This window comes from Populus euphratica, unplaced genomic scaffold (assembly GCF_000495115.2).
Source record: "Populus euphratica unplaced genomic scaffold, PopEup_1.0 scaffold31.1, whole genome shotgun sequence".
NCBI classification, from domain to species: domain Eukaryota; kingdom Viridiplantae; phylum Streptophyta; class Magnoliopsida; order Malpighiales; family Salicaceae; genus Populus; species Populus euphratica.
In genome coordinates, this window is record NW_011499850.1 from 3,801,011 (window position 1) to 3,820,275 (window position 19,265).

The 19,265-nt window shown below is 30.1% G+C and overlaps 3 protein-coding genes across 3 annotated transcripts; all 3 read left to right on the forward strand.

The window, feature by feature from the left end:
- The first annotated feature begins 2,451 nt into the window (after window positions 1–2,451).
- Window positions 2,452–3,300, forward strand: LOC105121257 (RING-H2 finger protein ATL56-like). The gene has a single exon (XM_011019821.1). The coding sequence runs from the start codon at window positions 2,579–2,581 to the stop codon at window positions 3,089–3,091; it is 513 nt and encodes a 170-aa protein (XP_011018123.1). The 5' UTR covers window positions 2,452–2,578; the 3' UTR covers window positions 3,092–3,300.
- A 4,521-nt stretch (window positions 3,301–7,821) lies between these two features.
- LOC105121258 (RING-H2 finger protein ATL56-like) lies at window positions 7,822–8,722 on the forward strand. Its single transcript, XM_011019822.1, has one exon. It carries the CDS (start codon window positions 7,928–7,930, stop codon window positions 8,441–8,443), a length of 516 nt encoding a protein of 171 aa, XP_011018124.1. The 5' UTR covers window positions 7,822–7,927; the 3' UTR covers window positions 8,444–8,722.
- An 8,789-nt stretch (window positions 8,723–17,511) lies between these two features.
- LOC105121332 (uncharacterized) lies at window positions 17,512–18,345 on the forward strand. Its single transcript, XM_011019920.1, has one exon. It carries the CDS (start codon window positions 17,512–17,514, stop codon window positions 18,343–18,345), a length of 834 nt encoding a protein of 277 aa, XP_011018222.1.
- Window positions 18,346–19,265: the final 920 nt, after the last annotated feature.

The following is a 19,265-nucleotide window of genomic DNA, read 5'->3' on the forward strand; positions in this document are numbered from 1 at the left end:
ATTAAGCTTCATGATTTTATTCAATTTGCTTTCAAACGCGGTCACATTGGTATCACGACTAAGTCAAATATTTTACATCCTAACCTAGGTGGGCTCAAATTGATTTTTTTTCCTTCTTTTAATTATATATATATTTTTAATTTCATCTTTTAATATTTTATTTGCTAGAGATTAAACTTTAATTTTTTTTTATTTTTTTCTATAGACTTATCATGTTCTCATTTGATTTATTACGAACTGATCTTAAAAAAAATATTATTTTTTTTATGAAATTATCTTAATCTTATGTTTATAGTTATTAAGTTTGCTAGTTCACTCATTTTAATTAGGATTTATTTTTAGTTTCTTTCACCCTTTAATATTAAATTATTTGATAATTTAATAAACTTAAATTGAGTTTTTTAAAAAAAAATTTTAGTTGTCATGTTTTGTTCATATTATTCTTTTTTTAGTTGTCATGTTTTGTTCATATTATTTTTTATTATTATATATTTTTTAATTATATTATTCAAATTATCAATTCAAAGAAATAACTCTGCACTAAAAGACTAAACTAGCATTCTTCACATTAAAAAAATTATATAAAAAAAAAATTATACACCCGCGTGTGATTAATTGATTGGTTAATCCCATATCACCCAGGCATTGACTAATCGGTCCTTTTCCTTGGACACGTGGGACCCATCAAAACCGGAGCAACAGTCCATGAAACGATTGAGCAGCGCACATAGAAGTATATACAATGGCAAATACGTGAAAGGACAGGGGAGCTGTAGCCCCTACATTTTCAATAACATTACACTTTGGTCCATGTTCTTTTGAGAGTTACAATTTTACTTTTATGATGCATAAATTTATTTAATTAGGAGTCTTCATATAAGTAGCATAATTTGACATTGACCTTGATTTTTAATAATATATTTATGTGTATTTATGAAGTAAAATCTCTGACGTAGTGACAATTCAATACATAGTTATATAATGAACGCCTTTATATTATTTAACGGGTTAATAATTTAATATATATAAGATGAAAGAAAACAATTGTTATAAAATCAGAGTCTTTATAAAAACATTTTAATAATGTATTTCTCTTCGTTAATTCCGAATTCTACACCTTGGTTGGGAAGTTTTCTCTCGTTGAAATTAGTTTGAAATCTCTATTTAATATCTTCAAAGTAAGGATTTGAAAGAAAAAAAAATGAATTGCTACAATCGGCAAGAACAGAAAGGGGTAAAGTTATTGTTGATTTGATTTCCTATACTTCTATTATTATTATTATTATATATTATTTATTTTTGATTTTTTTGTTAAACAAAAAACTTATTATCTAATACATGTCAACACAAAAAAATAATTTAAAAAATAATTACAACTATATTTTCAAGTAATCCCATTAAATATTCTATTTAGTAATATAATATATAATCTTTTTTTTAAGTTTTTTTTAATTGAAAATATATATAGTATTATCATAGTTTTTATGATTATAATTTTAAAATATAAATTTTAAAAATATAAATTATAGGATTTCATATATAAGTTTTCAAAAAAAAAAACTATACAAAACTGTGGCATTTATATTTTTAAAACTATAATTAAAATAAAATACAATTTGAACAATACTTCATTCTTCTATCAAGCAAATCTTAAAGGCTACCTTATCATCCAATACAAAAGAAACTAATGCCGAGTTTGTTTTATGTAAAATGATTTGTTAAGATTTACTTTCCAAACTTTATTTTGAATTTATTGTTTTTTAATTTTATTTTTTAGAATTTAATTTAATTTTTATTTTTTTTATTGTTATTTATTTTTTTTCTATTCTTTTATTAATTAAATTTTTTTGTATTTATTAAATTTGATTTTTATTTTTTATTGTTATTTATTTTATTTCAAATAATTTATAAAATTAATTTTTTTAGTTTTACTATTTTTTAATTTTTTATTTGTCATATTTGGTCCGATTCTTTTGATTATTATTTGTTTTATTTAAAATAATTTATAAAATAATTTTTTTAATTTCATCATTTTTTAATTTCTTTATCAATTATATTTGATGAGATTCTTTTAATAAACTTAAAAAATATTAATAAATTATTTTTATAACATAGCCAAAAATAATTTATTTTTTATGACATTACTAAATATAAAAAAATAATTTATTTTTTATAAATTTATTTTTTATGAAAACCATTTTTTAAAAAAAAAACTGCTTTCTCATAAATAAACTATACTAAACATGGGTCTTGTGTGAAAATAGTCAGATATCCAACGCATTAAACAACATGTAAGCATTACGAAATCATCACCATGACAATTAGCTGCCTAATTATTATTAGTTTTCATTTATTATCGTGTTAAATATTATTTTTTAAAATATTTAAAAATATCTGAATAATATTTTCTCAGTATTCAAAGCCTCCTTTTTCTGCCCATAGAAAGAAAGAAAACTGAAAGTGGAGTCGGGAAAACCGCACTTCTCTTTTCTTCTTTTCTGATGCTCATCTATTAGACCCAACTTTTGTAGTTACCAAAAACCTTCTCCTTTCCATTCATTCACTTCCATCTGTAACCATGCCTCCTCCTCACCACCACCATGATCACCACCGTACGCACGGTGGAGCACCACCAAAACCAAACCAAGAGTTTCTTTCTCTAATCCTGAAAGCCATAATAATGACTGCAATAACCATCTTTTTTTTCCTGTTCCTTGGTGTTGCCGCCATCCTCCTCCTCGTTGCCACCTCTGCACTCCACCGCCACTCGACTACATCCTCCAATTCCCCTAAGGCGTTGCCTCTCAAAGACTTAAAGAAGCTCCCAAGATTCAGATTTTCGACCAAGACGAGACCCGAAACGGGTGCTGATCAAAGTTCATGTGTGGTTTGTCTTGAAGAGATAAAGCACGGGCAGTGGTGTAGAAACCTTGTTGGATGTGGTCATGTGTTTCATAGGAAATGTGTGGATGCGTGGCTTGTTAAGGTTTCCGCATGTCCTATTTGCAGGACACGAGTTGGATTGGATCAGGGCGTAAAAGATAGGCCATTGTGGGACTTTGTTTGGAGAGATGAATTGAGGGTTTGGTAGCATTTTCTTTTTCTCTATCTAATTGTAAGTTCTTGTTAAATTTCGATCCCCTCTTCTTTTTTCTTTTTGTATGTACGTTATTAGATTTTTGCTTTTATAAATAAACGAATGGTATCAACTTTCAAATCCATGTATTTGATTTTGAATGGCAGCATGCTTGTTCGGTCGATAATTCTCTTCATGATATATGCTCTGTTTTGAATACGAAATCTGATTTTGGTGGTTGGATTCTTGATTGTAATTCAAATGCGACTACTTTGATCGGTTAGAAATGAAAGGCTGGTGCTTTTAAGAGGTCAGAGCTCAATTACTTTCCTTTGAATTGTCTGTGGATACCACATGAAAGGTTGGTGCTTGATGAATTTGTTGGCCAGACTTCGACATCATTAGGAAGAAATCAATTCTTTTCCGAATGGATTTAATTATTCATAATCGAAATGAACTTAGTGGACAGCTAAATTTTTATTTCCCAGTATATGAAATGGTTGCTCATGAATATTTTCTTAACTCGATCAAATTCGCGTAACATTAAAATCTTTTAACCCCATTTCATAAGTTCTTGAGTATAATTACCTCAATGTAGTGGTAATAAAACACTACATTCATACTTCAACAAAAACTTATTCCATTTCATTAGACTAATTGTTGCTTTTAAGCGTATATCCACCTACTCCTAGGATATTTCAGTGTTCCTAGTGTTTTGATCCAAGCAAACAGAAACACAGAACAGCAAATAGCTTGGAGTTCAAAAGAAAAAAGATATCATCATTATAAGCTGCATAACATAATGAAATTCTTACCAGTCTGCTTCTTTCGTCACCAACTAATTTTACAACATCAGATTAGCTTTTCTTATACGACAGAAATCAGCCTTGCATATCTTTTGCGTGAGATAATCATCTCTCTCTCTCTCTCTCTCTCTCTAGTATTTTTAACTGTTACATAGTGAAATTAGATTTGACTTTGAGTACATCTGTTTTGATTTGATCTCATTTCTTCTTATTTGTTCATCTTGGAGATTTCCTTTTGTTGCTGGTTTTTGAATCCGCAGTTTGGTGCTGGATTTTGATTACTGTAATAGATAATTGCCATTATGTCGAGCTTGAGCTTGCTTTTGTGTTGGTCTTTGTTGTGACTACTCTTGATCTCTTCTACGAGATTCTCCTACCCTGCTTTTGCCTTTTGCTAGCTTATTGTTTGCCTGGATTTTGGGTCATGGTTTAACGTTGTGGCCAGTTGGGAAAACAGTTGCTGGGAAGTGGGTACAATACGATGCTGTGGTTGAGTAGTGAAATCACATGTTGCATAGCATTTCTTTAATTTTTAGGCATTAATGTATTAGTGCTCGGGGAATGATTCTCCTTGCTGTGTTATGCACATTCTTGTGGCTTCCAAGTCATACATTTCATTTCTAAGAATTTATGGCGGAGTTAATTGTTGGAATGGGGAATCCTTCTTTTCTTGTTGTCGCTGCATAACTTTGATATCTTGTTTCCTTTGGTTTTATGCAATGAACCTTTGTGGTTCCTTCTCCCTATAGTGAAATTTGATTCTTGATGCTTCCCCATTTGTAAGTGGCCTTGGCGAAAAAAACTAGTTCTGTGCAGATCCTTTGAACTGAAGTGCAAAAACTGTATTATACTATACCATGGCCTCTGAATATCAAGTAAAATCTTGGGATTTTAGTGCTTGGCGTGCTACTTCATCGGATAAATATGTTTTTCATGCTGGTTTAACGAAGACCCTGTCAGGACTTGCCACAGATATATATAAAAAAACACGATGATCCTGTTAGGGAACCGCCACTTTCTTGAATTTCCATACAAAAATTAGCGTCATATAATCTTGAGCTTCGGTTACTCCTCCTTTTAAGCAAGATTTTGCAACATCTAGTTTATCCCAGTATTCAATATGATTTGTTAAAATAAATAGGGATTTTGAAATTTGATTCTTGAACCATTCAATATCACCCTATTTGCTAAAAAGATAGTCGATAAGGATGGAAGAAAAAGAGAGATCAGGCTGGATAGGATGCAGATATCTCAAAATTTGATTCTTTCTCACATGAAGCTGGATTTTCGAAAAGAATAGTGACTGATAGCTGCATCTGCTCTCCTCCCATTCTAAGAGTTTGTTTGTTACCGTGATTGCTTCTATATTTGAAGCAAATCATGAAAAATACATGTTTGATAACATATAAATACCTGTTTTTTTTTGTTGAAAACGCAAGTAAAAATTACTCAAGCTGCTTCCTAACTATTGTGCTACAATTAAAATATCAGGAAGTACAGGGTAAATTTCACTTTATATTATTTATTTTTTAAAGTGAATAGTATAAAGTGAATTATAATATTTATTTTTGTAAAGTAAACAGTGCAGAATGTTAGTTGAAAACGCAAGTAAAAATTACTCAAGCTGCTTCCTAACTATTGTGCTACAATTAAAATATCAGGAAGTACAGGGTAAATTAGTATAAAGTGAAATATAATATTTATTTTTGTAAAGTAAACAGTGCAGAATGAATTATAATTTATTCTACACTGTTTACTTTATAAATATGAAAAATGTAAAGTGAAATCTGAATTTCTTATGAATGGTCTCTATTGTTCATGATCTACACTGTTTACTTTATAAATATAAATAATGTTTAGTGAAATTTGAATTTTATGTGAATAGTCTCTACTATTCATGATTGGATTGGATTCGGTTTAAATTTAAATATATAAAACTGAATCCAACCTAAAAAATAAATAAATTGTTTTATTTTTAATTATGTTTTATTTAATAAAATAATATTTAATATTATTTAATAACACTACATTAATTATAAGAAGAACGCATGATAACAATTTTAATTTTATTCTTAATGTTAATTTATCTAATTTTATTATATGTTCAAAAAATTATAAAAATTATAGTTTTTATCAGATGAATTTTATATATAATAGAATTGTAGATAGTTTAATCAAATAATAAAAAATATTTTATATAAAGTATTATTTATTTCAAGATATAATAATATTAATTAAATCTACAATATTTAAATTAAAAATTATTAATATTATAATATATATTTTTTAATTATTTTATAACTTTAATTTAAAAATATTTTTAATCAAATATTTTAAATTATTTTTTATTTATTTTTAATTTTAATTATAATTTTAATCAAATATATATAAACATCAATCTAACCTTAATAAAAAAAAATAATGCGCTCCTGGTCAATTGTTGTTTAAATCTTGGATCTTTGTGGGAAAAAACGTTGAGTATAGTGCTCTGAGGAGAGCTACGTGGATTCAACAATTTTTTAAAGTGTTTTTTAATTTTTAATTTAATTTAATATTGGTTGATAAAAAAACATATGATTAATTGATTGGTTACTCTCAAATCACCCGAGCGTATCCTTTTCTTGGACACGTGGGACCCATCAAAACTGGAGCCATAACCCATCAAACGATTGAGGAGCGCCCATAGATATCTGTCTATATATATATATATATATATATATATAAAAATGGTTAATAAGCATTGGTAAATGAAGTTTCTCTTCATTATAATCATTCTCATCCAACTAAATTTGAATTCTAGGACGACGACGGCGACAGCATAACAATCTATCCATCCAGTAGTGTTTCTATTTCTGTTCTTTTCTGCATAAAACGACGACGACGACGTTGACGATAGCATATCAATCTATCCATCCATTGGTATATTCCATCAAGCGTACATGTTTTACATACCAAAACCGTGCCGTCTTAAGGAAATATCTAATGCTCTCTATTAAAAATCATGAAGATTTTACAAAGATAATTCAAGATAATTATGACTTATTATTTTTAATTTAATTCTATTTTTATTAAAAAATAATTAAATTAAATTTTTTTAATAAAATAAAAACTTATTTATTGTTTAGTTTGGTCTTTAAAACAAAAACTATTTTAAATCAGTTTCACTCAATTATTTTATTTGATTCTTATTTTTTATTTAGTTTGATTTTTTTTTATTTGACTTGATTTTTTTATTTTTTTGGTTGGAATTTGGTTCGGTTTTTTATTTTAGACTTTTAAAATTGAATTGAACTAATTATTTTTTTATAATTTTAATTAATTTTTTTATAATTTAATTTTATAATTAATTTTTTAAAATATTAAATTTAATTAATTTTTCAGTTTTTGTCCCCCTAGTTACAATTCTGTGGATCTACGGATACAATAACTTCGCGTTTTCTTGTCATTTTGTTTTTTCTTATGACAAGGACTGTTTTAATGGAGCCTACCTCCTACCTACCTACCTACCTACCTAGCTAGGTCCATCTCATCTAATGCAGAAGAAAATACACATGGAGCTTGTTTGGAAATCTAGATATTAGCTTTTCATATTAAAATATATATTAATAATATTTTTTATTTTTTAAAAATTATTTTTAGTATTAACACCTTAAAATGATTTAAAAATATTAAAAATATATTAATTTAAAATTAGTAAAAAATTTAAAAAAAATAAATCTTTTTAAAAATGCTTTTAAAACACATAAACAGTGCCGTAGGTTTTGCGTGAGAACGCATAAACAAACAGTGCCGTAGGTTTTGCGTGAGAACGGTGACAGATCCTCCGCGTAAGCCAGCATGCGAACACATGGCGACACCACATCGACATTCTAACTGCAGCCGCCCTTTACTGCCCACGGAAAGAAGAAAGTGGAATGATAAAAACCGCACTCCTCTTTCCTCTTCTCTCATATTCTATATAAATTGGACCCTATTTTTGGAGTCACACCAAAAACCTTTTCAGTCTGGCCATTTCCTTTTCGTTCATTAACTTCCATCTGTAACCATGTCTCCTCCTCCTCATCACCACGGTGGTGCACCACCAAAACCAAACCGGAAGTTTATTTTTCTTGTCCTGAAAGCCATAGTAATGATCGCAATAACCATCCTTTTTTTCCTCCTCCTTGGTGTTGCCGCCATCCTCCTCCTCATTCCCACCGCCGCACTCCACCGCCACTCGACTCCATCCTCCAATCCCCCAATGGGGCTGCCTCTCAAAGACTTAAAGAAGCTCCCAAGATTCAGATTCTCGACTAACACGACACCTGAAACGGCTGCTGATCAAAGTTCATGTGTGGTTTGTCTTGAAGATATAAAGCAAGGGCAGTGGTGTAGAAACCTTGTTGGCTGTGGTCATGTCTTTCATATGAAATGTGTGGATAGTTGGCTTGTTAAGGTTTCTGCGTGTCCTATTTGCAGGACAAGAGTTGAATTTGATGAAGGCGTAAAAGATAGGCCATCGTGGGACTTTGTTTGGAAAAATGAATTGGTTAGTGGTAGAATTTTCTCTTTCCTTTTCTAATCGACAACGCTACAGAGCGAGGGTGGCCCTTCTAGGCGGGCAGCTTTGTGACAACACTCCGGCTTCGCTCCGCCTTACAGCCTTGCTTCCCATTGTACTTGCCATAAGTTCTTGTTAAATCTTGAGTCCTTTTTATTTTTATTTTTTTGTATGTACGTTATCGATTTTTTGGTTAATAAATAAACCAACAGTACCACCTATCAAATCCATGTATATGATTATGAATTGCCGCATGCTTGTCTTGGTCGATAATTCTCTTCATGGTATATGCTCTGTTTTGAATATGAAATCTGATTTTCGTTCTTGGATTCTTGATTATAATTCAAATGCGACTAGTTTGATTGGTCAGAAATGAATTTAGACACGATTTCTGATTTTAAGAGGTCAGAGCTGGATTATTTTCCTTTGAATTGTCTTCGGCGACCACATGAAAAGTTGATGCTTGATGAATTTGTTGACCAGACTTCGACATTATTAGGAAGATTTTTTTTTTTTTTCCAAATGGATTTACATACTCATAATCGAAATGAATTTAGTGCCTGATTGAAAGGCATGCAGTACGAATTCTGCAAATTGATGAGGATAAGCTAAATTTTATTTCCCAGTGTATGAAATGTTTACTCATGAATACTTCTTTTTTTTTAACTGAATCTACTGGATAGAATGCTGTTATGTCCAAATTTGGTTCTTACTCAAATGAAGCTGGATTTTCAAAAAGAACAGGGGAGGCTGGTGGGTGATTTAAGCCGAGTATTCTGCAACTTGCCTGTTGAATGATAGTTGCATCTGCTCTCCTCCCATTCTTGATAGGCAATGTGGTGTCATAGTTGTAAACTCTTCGTTGCGATATGCTTGCGGTGAATTGTTGTCTAAGCTTGGAACTTTTTGGATCGCTTGGTTATTCAACCCTCTAGAATCCGGTTGCCTGTCAATGAATTCTTCAGAATTAGTGCTAATGCCACGTGTAATTTTCATGGATTGTGAATCATGTTGATGCTATGACCCGGTAGATAAAAGTTTTGCTGGGAGAAGGGTATACAATATATTTGATCAAAAATCTTACTTCTGGAAGGGTGACAGTAGAAAAGAATGCAAAGAGCAGCAGACAGTTGCATTATATTTCTGTTTTTCTCAGGCTTCAATGGATTCTGAAGGTGTTAAGCTGTTCCCCATTTTCTTATCTTCAATTATAGTTTTTGAAATCTAGCATGTAGCTAGCTGAGTTCATTTAAAGAAGGAACCTTTTTGTCTGGATGTCACTGCATAGCTTGGAGATTGTGTTCCCTTCGTTTTCTTAACCAATAGTGTACCCTATTTGCGCCTACTTCTTGCCACCGATTGCATTTGATTCTTTAATAATATCTTTTTTAAAGTGTATTTTGGAGAGAAAAACTGCTTTGCGTGCAGATTGTTTGAATTAAAACGTAAAGAACAGTATTTGGGGATGCTTGTTCTGCTCTCATGATGTGCTATCTTCATAGGACTCAATGACACTAAACTATTTTTCCACATCATGATTTAACAACTGATCGTATTGGAGAGCAGCATGTTTCTTTGATCTAGATAGCTACAGGAATTCACTTCATGCTCTCTTGAACCACAATTCGATTTTTTTTTTAAAGATGGTTCCTGGATTTATTATAATGAAAAAATATCGATTCTTGACCTATTGAACTTGTTAAAGTATCATGTCATTTCAATCCTTGTGCTGGCTGGGTCGGTTTGGGTGGGGACTATTCTGAGTTTCTGACATGTATCCATTGACTGTTATCAGGCCTCCCGACAGATCATGCACGAAGACTTGGTCCTTCCTGCATTGGCTCACTGGAATGGCGGATTCAGGCTTATCTTTATGATCCTCATTCCACGCTCATTTTAAGCTGCCTTTTCATATCACCCGCGAGAGGCTGTGTATTTAGTTGTTGCACAGCATTTCTGGACTTTACTTTGCCTAGGTTTGAACTCTCATTGTTCTCTACGAAATTGAGTTCCCACTATGATGGATCAAGAATTTACCATCAGCAGGGGGAGCGGCTATTTATAACTGTTCCGGCAAGTTTCTAATTTCACGAACTCTTCGCACTTTATGGATTTCCGCTTGATCATCCACGAGAAATCATGACTAGGAATTGTCAACCCTAGCCAACCAAATCGACACCTTTTTCATGAGCTGGAGTTATGTTTTATGTGTATTAATGTTCACGTCATAGGTCAAGTTCTAGGCCTTTGGATTGGAGCTAAAATATTAAGAATCATCACCCAGTTCTCTGTAGTGAGCAATCTTCTTCTCAGAAGTATTGAATTTGAGATTACTGGTATTCACTGGAATTTACTTTCAATAATTCTTGAAGGATGATGGAAATGGCTTCCCAGTTTGTTATCGGTGTTATCAAGGGGACAGAATGATTAGAGGGAAATTGAGCAGCGTTTCATAGCCTCTCAATGAAATGAATGGAAATGCAGTAGGGGAAGGCATTAGAGGTGATGATTTTGAAGTCAAGGCCATGAAAGAGCTTTTAGGAAGTTTGGAGGTTTTCTAGATGTTAATGAGAGAACGCCAACTGCAGCTGGCCCTTTGACTTTTCTTTGCTTGCTTGGTTTCTTCAATGAGCGTTGAACACTCAGTGAACAAGGCGAGCACCCTTCCTTGTGCTCGGACCGGAGCGAGGATTTCCTCGTTGCACGGCCGGGTTGCTGAGACCACTACAAAAGTAAACTAGTTAAAAATATTGTGAACTTATTTTATTCGGACGTCTCCCTAATTAAAAAAAAAAATCAATTTAGTTTAATTTATCAAACCCATAATTTAAATTTAAAATCAAAATAATTTTATAAAAAAATAAAAAAAAATTATAAAATTCAATCCCCTATCAATTTAATATTAAAAAAATAAATTTTAACCCCTGTCAATTTAATATTAAAAAAATAAATTTTAAAAATAACCTAAAAAATCAAAATTATCTTGAGCTAATCTTTGAAACTTATAACCCGAATTATAAGCTTAAGATCAAACCCATAAAAGACAAACTTAAAAAAATTAAGAATTTAAATTCTCAATAAACCAAACGCGGAAGGATAAAATTGACAAAAAAAATCAATTAAAAAAAGATGTAAAACAAAACAAATAGTAATTAAAAGAATGAAAATGAATTTGACATAAAAATAAAATAAAATAAAATGTTAAATGATAAAATAAAAAAATAAAATCAATTAAGAAAGTGATAAAATAAAATAAATAGCAATAAAAAAAATGAGTACTAAATTTGATATAAAAATTATATAAAATCAAATACAAATAGATGAAATTAAAAAAAAATTAAAAAAATAGTGGTAAAAAAAAGATTTAATATAATACAAAAATAAAATGATGAGATGTTTTTTAACTTTGATAGGCCAATGTGAATCTTAGAGAGAGGAGATAGATAAAAGGGAGGAGAATAAAAAAAAAATCATTAGAGGTCTATTGACAAGTCTTCATCGACTCTTGTCAAATCATAAAGAAGAATAGAAGTATTCCAAAAAATTGACTCATCTGTAATATTTGTATTATTTTACTTGACCCAATCCATCAATCCATCAAATTTAGAAGGTAAAAATCCAATTTGAGAAAAAGAAAAATAAAAATAAATATATGAGAATGATGAAATTAAAATAAATAAATAAATATATGAGAATGATGAAATTAAAGAAAAGAAAAGTAGTTCGGCATTAATTAATTAATTAAGAATGAGGGGATGAGGGCAAAATAGGTAAAAAAATAATAATTTAATAGGGTCAATAAGTAAAATTAGAAAATCTATGCTATATAAATACTTTATTTTTTTCTCTTAACCGACAGTTTTCAAGCTAAAAAAGGGGAGGGATTCTTGAATTTTCTTTCAAATTCTTGCCAAATTCACATAAATAAAAGAGAAATTAAGTGTAATTAGGAGAGTTAAGGTTCAAAATGGGGTAATTAAAGGTTATAGAGTTATTTTAAAGAGAGAGAAAAAGATCAAAAGTTAGGGTTTAGAAAGAAAAAGAAGAGAACTAAGAGTTTTCTTGCCTTCCATCGTTGAAACATCTTTCTATTGAGGTGAGGTTGTGAAGTTAGACTAGCAGTAGGGGACCACATCATGCGCATAAGCATCAAGAAAATGTTTAACACCTTGAAATAATCTATCAATCTATTTCAATAATTCATAAAATCAATTACCTTTTATTGTAATTTAGTGTAAAATTATGAAATAAAAAGGTATAATAATGCCCTGTCGAATGAACGTATCAAAAGATTATTTTCTAAATAATGAAAATAACATTATCGAATAGGCGAGTTGAGATATTATTTCCTGGTTAATAGAACTAGCACTCTGTTGAATTAGAATCTTGTTTGTTTAACCACTTGTACCGATAGGAGGGGTTGGACTTGCAAGTTTTGATAATGAGCCAAAATATTTCTGGTTTTAAAAAATATTTGTTTTGAAAAATGAGTGCCTATGATTTTTATGATTTTTGTATAAGAGAAAGAATTATGTAATAATTGTCTTCATGTCATTGTCTAGACTGATAATAGAATTTGAGGATGATAAAGATGGAGAGGATTCATTGTCTTTGATACTTTATAGAAATTGTTTAATGATTTTAAAATGATCATCTTCATATTTTATTAAGACGAGAAGAGTAAAAGCATAAGATCTTTAGGCTATAAATTTGGATTGAAGATTTAACTCTATAATTTGGCCTTTTGGTGTTTTGAAGTCATTTGACTCTAGTAGGTTTTGAACTTTTGCTTTTTTCTGCAAAGGAGTTCCATCATTTTACTTTGTATCGCTAATAAGAATGGGATACCTATACTAGGTATTATAGTCAAAATATCATGAACAACCCAAAAGACAAAGAATTCAGAACAAAACATAAAAATTGGTGGGAATTTCTTCTTATTTTTTAAAGGTTTAAAATTCTATTTGAAGTAAATATAGCTATTTTCAATTAAAAGGTAAGGTCTAAGAAACCAGTTTGGTAAGTTTGAAGTTTTGATAAAATTATTAAAATAGAATATCGAATAGTGATTGCCTTTATTATTTTGAAGGAAAAGGACATTGAACCATACTTGTTGATAATCCTAACATAAATAAAAAGAAGTTTTGATAGAATTATTAAAATAGAATATCGAATAGTGATTGCCTTTATTATTTTGAAGGAAAAGGACATTGAACCATGCTTATTGATAATCCTAACATAAATAAGAACGTGTAATGGAATCATAAGGTTTGACATGATAGCTGATCAAAAAAATAAATTGTCTGGTAAAGGGGTTATTTTCAATAAGAAGAATTAAGGATATTTTGGATAATGCATGTGGAGTAGGCTTATTGGAAATGAATTTATTGTAATTTGAAATGTTTGAATTTGACAGATCCTATTATTTCAAGAATTGTCATGTAATAAGATTGGAAATTGGATATGTTCCAGGTTTTGAAATACCAAGTTGGATGGAAGATTTTTATGGTTGCAATAAAAGAATTAGGGTGGAAAAATTCTTTTTCTATAGTTAAAACATTTTGATAATCTAGTTTTTAAATATAATCAAAATTTTCTCTTGAAACCTTTTGAGATAATTCAAATGAAAGATTTGAATTAAAAGAAAATGAGGGGTTTTTTAGAGGAAGAGTCTGCTTCATACGATGATTTGATCAATTTTGCAGAGGGAATTACCGATGTAAGTATTTTTATAGGATTTAAGATTTTAAAGACTCCTTTTTTATTTATGGGTCCTTGCCTTTGTCTTTGGATTTGGATTTGAGAGGCATTAATACCTGTTTTGGAGAAATTCTCTAGTTAGAAAATCAAGAACAAAATTTGTATCTTTTTTTATATATTTTATATCAAAATAAAAAATAATTAATATAACTTATCATTAAGCAAAAATCTATTTTAAAGCAATATTTTGAACATTTTTTTATAAAACTTCTTTAGCAGATTTACAATCAATGCGTAAAAGGAATTTTTTATTTAAAAAATCACTTTGAAATTTCATAGTATATAACATAATAGAAAGAATTATTTTTTTTATTGGTAGAGTAATTCTTTTAATAATCATTCAAATGTATAGATATAAATTGAATAATTTATTCTTTGTTTTCCTATACTTATTTGAGGATACCCACGTATCTTGACTTAGAAGGATATATCTCATCTATTTTAGGAGCTAAGGGTTTGGCAATTTATAGGCAAGAAATCTATTGGATCTATTTTTTTAATTTATCAAATGATTTTAGTATGTTCAGCAGACTAAAAAAAGATTTTTAAAATCCGATTAAAACTAACATTTTGGTTAAATTAAATAAGATATTAACTTGATCAAAATCATTTAATTTAATTATGATTTTAATAATTTAATTGATCCAATTTAACACAATCTAAAATAATTATTATTTAATAAAATTAATCGGACAATAACTCCATAATTAAAAATCTTGTTCCAAATCACTATCCAAATTAAATTACGTAGTAGTTATGGATAGATGCTATTTAGAAACCTACTAGTTACATGACCCGCGCGATGCCGCGAGTCAATTTATTTTGTATAAAAAAATATCAAAAAAATTAAGATTTAAAAATATTAGGTCTTTCTGCAAAATTATTTCAAAAAGTCTTGGGTTTGGCTGCAACGTCTGACTTAAGAGTAATATTTATAATATTAACAATAATATTAAACTTGCATGACCTAAGTTTAAGTGGTTTTGGTTGCAATACCAGACATAATAGCATTGGATGTAGGTCTGACTGCAATGTCATGTCATAAAAGTGTGATAATTAAATAGATTAATTAAAAAAAACTAACATAAAGAAAAAACTAATAAGAAAAAAGGGAAAAAAACAGAATCAATTGGGTTAACTCGCGGAAAAAAAACAGAATCAATTGGGTTAACTCGCCAAATTAAGTTCACTTGTCAAACCTGGAATTCGTGTTATGAAAGTGTAATAACTAAATAGAAAAAAAAGATTTAATATTAATGAACTAATTTTTTTTTTAAAAAAATTATAATTAAAAAGGAAAAAGCAAAGAGAAAAATACCTACAGGAAGGAAAAAACTAATGAAAAAAAAGAAAAAAATCTAAATCAACTGGATTAAACCATCAAACCCGGGATCCGTGTCATGAAAGCCTGATAACTAAACAGAAAAACTTTAATATTAAGAAACTATAGATAAAAAAGATAAACTAAAGGCATAAGCTTTTTCATTGTAGATTGCATCGTGTTATTCACAACAAAAGACTTAAAAAAAAAAGAAAAAAAAACAAAGGCATAGCAAAAGACTTAAAAAAAAAACAAAGGCATACACCATGGGTTAATTTTTTTTATTGCATAAAAAATATAAAAAAATGCTAAGATCTAAAAGTGTTAGGTCTTTTTGCAAAGATATACCCAAAAGTCTTTGATCTAACTACAATGCTTGATCCAAGAATATTATTTATAATATTAATAATAACATTAAACTTACATGACTTAAGTTTAAATGAGTATGACTGCAACACCAAACCCTGGAGCATTAGATGTGGAGTATTAGATGTGGATTTGTCTATAAATTCGTGTCATAAAAGTGTGATAATTGAATAGATTAATTAAAAACAAAGAAAAAAATCAATAGGAAGAAAAAACTAATGAAGAAAAAAATAATTTGAATTAATTGGGTTAATCCGTCAAACCTAGGATTCGCATCGTGAAAGTTTGATAACTAAATAGAATAAAATAATTAACTGGAGCATTAGATGTTGGTTTGTCTATAAGTTCGTGTCATAAAAGTGTGATAATTAAAAAAAAAACAAAGAAAAAACTAATGAAGAAAAAAAATAATTTGAATTAACTGGGTTAATCCGTCAAACCTGAGATTCGCACCGTGAAAGTTTGATAATTAAATAGAATAAAGTAATTAACGGGTTTACTCAAAATTAAATGGATTAACCTGTCAAACCAAGTTAATCCTTTAAGCCCAGGAATGTATCAAAAAAATCTGATAATTAAATAAAAAAATTTAAAATTAAGAAACGAAACTAAATAAAAGATTAATTAAAAAAATTCAGGTTAACTCATCAAATAAAGCTAACCCATCAAATTTATAATCAAACCAAAATGTTTAGTTAAAGATAAACAACAATAAAAAAATTAAAAAATAAATAGTTTAGTGTTTCATTTAATTTTTAGTATATATTATAATATAATATAATATAATAATAAAAATAAAAATATAATATATTAAAGATGGGAAAGTGATTATAATATAATTATAATATAATATAATAATTATAATAATGTAATATATTAAAAATGGAAAAGTGAAAGGTGTGGGAAAGTTATGGTAGTTTTTTTATACTTTTTAGTATATTGTTAATTTGAAATTTTTTTTTAATTTTGATTTTTTACTTAAAATTATTTTTTTAATATTTTTATATTATTTTAATGTATTGATATATAAAATATTTTAATATATTTTTAAATAAAAAATATTTAAAAAACAACTCATTTACATTTTTAAACACCAACATAGCAGAACAAAAAAAAAAACATGCGGTCATAATCATCATCCTCCACAAAACATGGTCACTCTAAGATTTGACTTGAAGGTTTAAAAAAACATCATCATCATCAGCCACAAAACATGGTCACTCTACGATTTGACTTATGGTTTAAAAAATCCTTCAATTTCTTCATTATCAGCAAAAGGGCCCCTACAAAAATTTCGTGTTTCTATTTCTGCCCTTGATAATGCCTACAAATTTCCACATTATAAAACAGAACCGATGCCTGAACTCCGAAATAGATGGTATAAAACACAAGCCCATTTACGTAAATTCAACATCTCATCACTCTCTGTAATTAGCAAATGAGGAACATCATGGTCAAAACGCAGAAGAAAAAACCAGACCACAGCCTCAAAAGTTCAAAAAAATTAAAAATTAAAAAAAAAATGCCACATCCAACAACAGTCATCAATCCAAAGATTTCTTCAACTCCAGCAATCATATGTTCTTGTTTAATCTTTCAACCCCTCCAGATTTTCTTTATAAACAAACAGATCTTCATTTTCATGTTTGCCCTCCTTGCCCTCCCCCTCTCTCTCCTCTTCTTCTCTCGCTCCCTCGCTTTTCATCCCATCCAATCTCAAATCCTCCACCTCGAATTCATTGCGGCGCTCTCACCCACCAGTTTCGAAGCCCGCCACGTCTGGAAAGAGTCTCGCGAAACCGCTATCGCCCTCTTCCACTGCAATTTCCTCTACTTCGTGCCCTCTTTCACTCTCTCCCTCCTCGCCGCCGTCTCCTCCGTCGTCTCCGCCGAATCGGGGTACCACAGAAACCCCATTGGCGTAAAGCCTGTTCTTAACGCTGTCAAGTCCACGTGGCGAAGGACGTTAGTTACTTCGATTTTTGTTTATGTCATCCTGTTCTGTTATTCTAGCGTGCCTCGTACCTTATGGTCCTTAACTGGAGGAGGTGTTTTCGGGTCGGGTTTTGTTATTTGGGTTGTCGGGTCGGCTGTTGAGATTTATTTGATGGCGGTTTTGGGGATGAGTTTGGTGGTTTCGGTTTTGGAAGAGAGGTTTGGGTGGGATGCAATATTTATCGGGTCAGATTTGATGGAGGGGAAGCGGGTTTGTGGGTGGGTGTTATCGGCTCTGATGGGTTTGGTTACGGGTTTGATTGGGTGGAAAATGGAGGGGTTGAAGATGGACAGTGAGGACCTGGCGAAGAAAACAAGATGGACGGCCGTGATGTTGTTGAAAGGGTGGGAGGCGTTGGGGTTGGCAGTTTTGTACGGGGCAGTAATGGTCTGGGGTTATGTTGTGGCCACCGTGTTTTACTGTGAGTGCAGAAAACAGCATGTCGTCTGGGAAGTAGAGCGTGGGAGTGTTGATGTTTGACAGTGTTCTCTTGTAGCTTTGTGTTTCAATAATTCTTTCTTCAAGCAAACACGGATATGGTTTGATTCTTCTTCTTCGTCTTCTTCTTCTGGTTCTACGGATATGGTTTGATTCTTCTTCTTCTTCTTCGTCTTCTTCTTCTGGTTCTGGTGTGTGTGTAATGGAAATTATGAATTATTTTCTTTGATCTTGGAATTCAAAGAAATTGTTTCGCTCATCAAAGAGCTGCTCTGTGTCAACTATCCTATTTGAAGATTAGACGGACATGATCCATGAGACCAGAACCATTTACATCACACATCTAGTACAAGTCAACTTCGACCCGAGGAAACCAAGCACGGCATGCAACACTTATTTGAAGAGAATAGTTTTTTTTATTCATATTTTTTCAGGGATCTCACTTGTAATAAATTATGTTCATCTTTGTTGTCATCTGTATTAGCTGAATTTGGAGCTCAATGATTTTTTATAATTTTGTTTGACGGATCAAAGGATGAGTATCAAAACTTAATGATTTATAATGGTTACTTCTTGTATATTGTTAAATAATCAATTACTTGAATAGACTGCAGAATATAACATGTTTGTATAGAAGAAGATAAAAAGGTCTCTTTCAAGAAAAAAATTGTTCAAGAGTTTATGTGTTGTTTATGTGTGATAGTTGTTGTGGGGAATTCTAGGTATGATATCAGGATGAAATGAATATTGAAAAAAAAAAAAAACGTCACTTATAAATGAATGTTGGTGTGCATTACTTTAACGCATAATTATTAAACCTAGTATAGGGTTGATCAGGATAAGAGGTGGGGTTCAGGTTTTATAGGTTAATTTAGATTAATTAAAATTAATTTGTAAAAATTTAAATTTTATTTTTTATATAAAAAATTAAAAAAAAATCATATAAATATATGTTACATATA

What these genes read in the sequence shown, in the direction of transcription:
- LOC105121257 (XM_011019821.1), top strand. Translation starts at nt 2,579, where the DNA reads ATGCCTCCTCCTCACCACCACCATGATCACCACCGTACGCACGGTGGA.
- LOC105121332 (XM_011019920.1), top strand. Translation starts at nt 17,512, where the DNA reads ATGTTTGCCCTCCTTGCCCTCCCCCTCTCTCTCCTCTTCTTCTCTCGC.
- LOC105121258 (XM_011019822.1), top strand. Translation starts at nt 7,928, where the DNA reads ATGTCTCCTCCTCCTCATCACCACGGTGGTGCACCACCAAAACCAAAC.